This window comes from Haematobia irritans, chromosome 4 (assembly GCF_050003625.1).
Source record: "Haematobia irritans isolate KBUSLIRL chromosome 4, ASM5000362v1, whole genome shotgun sequence".
Lineage (NCBI taxonomy): Eukaryota > Metazoa > Arthropoda > Insecta > Diptera > Muscidae > Haematobia > Haematobia irritans.
In genome coordinates this window covers 109,382,312-109,385,603 of record NC_134400.1, presented here as the reverse complement: position 1 = coordinate 109,385,603, position 3,292 = coordinate 109,382,312, and the positions used below count along the sequence as shown (strand labels likewise).

Sequence of the window (3,292 nt, the reverse complement as noted above, 5' to 3'; positions counted from 1 at the left end):
TTGTTATATACTCAATGGAATAATGATGTGTTGGTCTAGTCTTTAAACCTACCACCATCATCATCATCATCAGCATGAACTCGATCTTCATCTTTAACTCGCCTTTAATTTTTCCATCACACAGATTTAAACCGACACATCATCTGTCCGTCCGTCTACACATCCATTTATCTATGGAGACTGCACAATAATTGTACATGACTGCGATTTCAGTTCGAAGAATTAAAAAAAAAAAAAAGAGTATTAAGATTTGTCGGTGGTTGTTTTTTTTTTTTTTAATTTTGGTTATTCCATAATGTAAGCGACATACATGGTTTTTGGGGGAACGACTGCAATTAAATTCTTCGCATATAAATATGCGGAGATTTGCCACAAATACATTATACACAGTTTAGATCTTTAAGATTTAACATCTTTTTCTAAGTCAAACACCAACTATCTTCACCAAGCCTAACAAAAATGTTCAGATTTGTAAGTTCTCCAGAGATGGAGGGAATGACTTCCTGGTAGAGCTTAGATATCAGGGTGCTATCAAGGACATATTAAAGATATATGAAATATTTGTTTTTTTTTTTTTTTGTTTTTGATATGTGATCTCTTTTTCAGTTCATTGTATCGATTGCCATTTGTGGTATGGCCTTGGCAGCGGATTATCAAGCCGAAACTCGCAGTTACGTTAACGAAATCCATGAGGATGGCAGCTACAATTATCAATTCGATACCACCAATGGAATTGCCCAGCAAGAGTCTGGTATTGGAGGACATTATGCCACTGGCTCATCGCAGTACTACACACCAGAGGGAGAATTGATTCAACTCACCTATACAGCCGATGAAAATGGTTTCCAACCACAAGGTGCCCATCTGCCAACACCACCACCAATTCCAGAAGCCATCCTTAAGTCTTTGGAATACAATCGTAATCATCCCTACCACGAAGAAGAGGAACAACACCATCGTCACCACGAACAACAAGCCTCCTCAAGACAGCAACAACAACAGCCCCAGCCTTTCCACCATCAACAAGCTCAGCAACAAGGACCCTACCGTAGATACTAAATCAGCCAGTCAACAGAAAACCAAAAACAAAAAAAAAAAAACCCTTGTTCGTGTCTGCGATACTGTGATTTCATTTAATTTTTAAATTCCATTCCATTTTGTATTATTGTATATCACCATCTATCGATTCCCATCTTTATATACATAGGTCTAACATCGCTCATCGAACTACGAAGGATCCTTCTTCCATTGCCAATTGTTTGCTTGTCTTACTACTTCACCGGCAGTACTCAAAAACTGCGAAAAATTATGAACATGTTTTTGTTAATTTTATAGATTTTTGTTAAATAATATATAGGTAATTTGCCATTTGAAAAAAATATGTATATTTGTTTTTCTAGTTACTTGATGATGGGAGCCACCGCACAGTGCTTCGAAACCACACAACGAATGGATACAAATAGAAGGGGGTGTCTTAGAAAAGCGAAGGGCTTTACTAAGAAAGATGCAAAGTTCGCTTCCGGTGGGACCACTCCTTCTCGTACCTCCCATAGAAAGGTATCAAAAATATCTGATTCGCCCGAGAAAACACAACGAAATTTTTTATAGCCAACTTTTTTTGGTCTTAAAGAAAACAAGTAAAGAAAGTAGAAAGTCAGGCGGGGCCGACTATATAATACCCTAAACCATCCCTACTGAATTAGTAAATATAAGCATTTGGTAAAGGTTTGGAAGATAAACCGCATTTCCATATTTCAGAACATTAAAGGGTACATGTTTATGAGAGTTTTATCACAATCTGAAAAGAAATGTCTGAGATTAGGAGCTATATGTTAGTTGATTTGGCATCTACAGCGTTAGTATGACACTAATATTGAGTCTATTATTACACATGCACCCTCAAAAAAAATCGCTTCTCTAACATATGTTCCAAACATATTTTGCAGGAAGCACATATATTATTGGATACTGCCGAAACATTAATATGTTTGTTTTATGTGAACATATTATATGTTTGGAAGCATTTTGAGCCCAAAACTGTTATATGCCTGGAAGAATTTTCCCCAAAGAAGATTGTGCTCATTCCCTAACATAATTTTCACTTCCACGAAACTTTTAGTTCTTGGTATCTTTTTCTGAAATACAAATAATGTTAAAGAAATTATTCAATTTTATAAATTTTTTAAATTTTACCTTTCGCCTGGACGGAGAATCGAACCGAGGACCATACAGTTTGTAAGCCAACACACTATCCACTGGGCTACGTAGCAGTTATAGTCACCAGTAGACAATTATCGTTATAAGTTACATTTATATAGCATAGTTTGCAGCGCCCACGAGCCCATGCAAACATAACATTATTTAAAACAAACATACATTTGTTGGCCACGTGGAGCAGTGGTTAGCATGTGTGCCTTGCATGCAAAGGGTCGTGGGTTCAATTCCTGCTCCGACCGAACCAATTTTTTTGTAATTTAGACATTTATACTAAATATATTAAATTTTTATAATGAAACTTCGAAATGTGGGTTATTAAAGATTTACATTCAGAAACAGTGCTTGATATAAACGAAATGGCTTATGAATAAAATACTATTATTTTTTTTTGCAAAAATAACAATTTTATATCAAAAAACTGTTTTTGGTTTAGTTTGAAATTTTGGAAGAAAATCCAAAACTCTAACAAAAGAAGAGTATAAATATACATAAATAATTTTATAATGTACACCATTTTAAATGCCTTTAAAATTTATCGTGCTTCGTACTTAATTTCATTTTTACCTTTAAGGCCGTTAAAAAATGTGTGTCCATAACGCCAAAATGATAAACAAAACACTTGTCCACACATACATAAAATTCTCCTCTCAAGGCGAAAACACATGCTGTTTTTTCAAATCTCTATGCTCTTGGTTCCGAATGTCTATTCTCTTTACTCCGAATACTCATTCTAATATTCAAATTAAATAATATTTAGACTTAAGCATATCAAATTTTTGGCCTTATCATAAAGCAGTTTCCGAAACAACATACAACCGTTTCACAGAAATTGTAAACATATATATGTTTACTCGAAATTTGTAAATTTATATATGTTTACATTCACACATATTATTTTTATGAAACATTCATGCCCCAAACATAATATATTTTAACATATTAACATATGTGTCCCAAACATTTAGTGTTAGTAAAGGAACATTACATGTTGGCACTTAAATATATTGTGTTTAAAAATTGTGCCCGAAACACATTTTGTTTATATCGGAACATATGAAAAACATATTTTTCTAAC

General features: G+C 34.0%; 1 protein-coding gene across 1 annotated transcript; it reads left to right on the top strand.

Annotated features, from left to right (window-relative positions):
• Positions 1-384: 384 nt before the first annotated feature.
• Positions 385-1,368, top strand: LOC142233929 (pupal cuticle protein Edg-78E-like). Its single transcript, XM_075304990.1, has 2 exons — positions 385-471; positions 607-1,368. The coding sequence occupies exons 1-2, from the start codon at positions 460-462 to the stop codon at positions 1,057-1,059; spliced, it is 465 nt and encodes a 154-aa protein (XP_075161105.1). The 5' UTR covers positions 385-459; the 3' UTR covers positions 1,060-1,368.
• Positions 1,369-3,292: the final 1,924 nt, after the last annotated feature.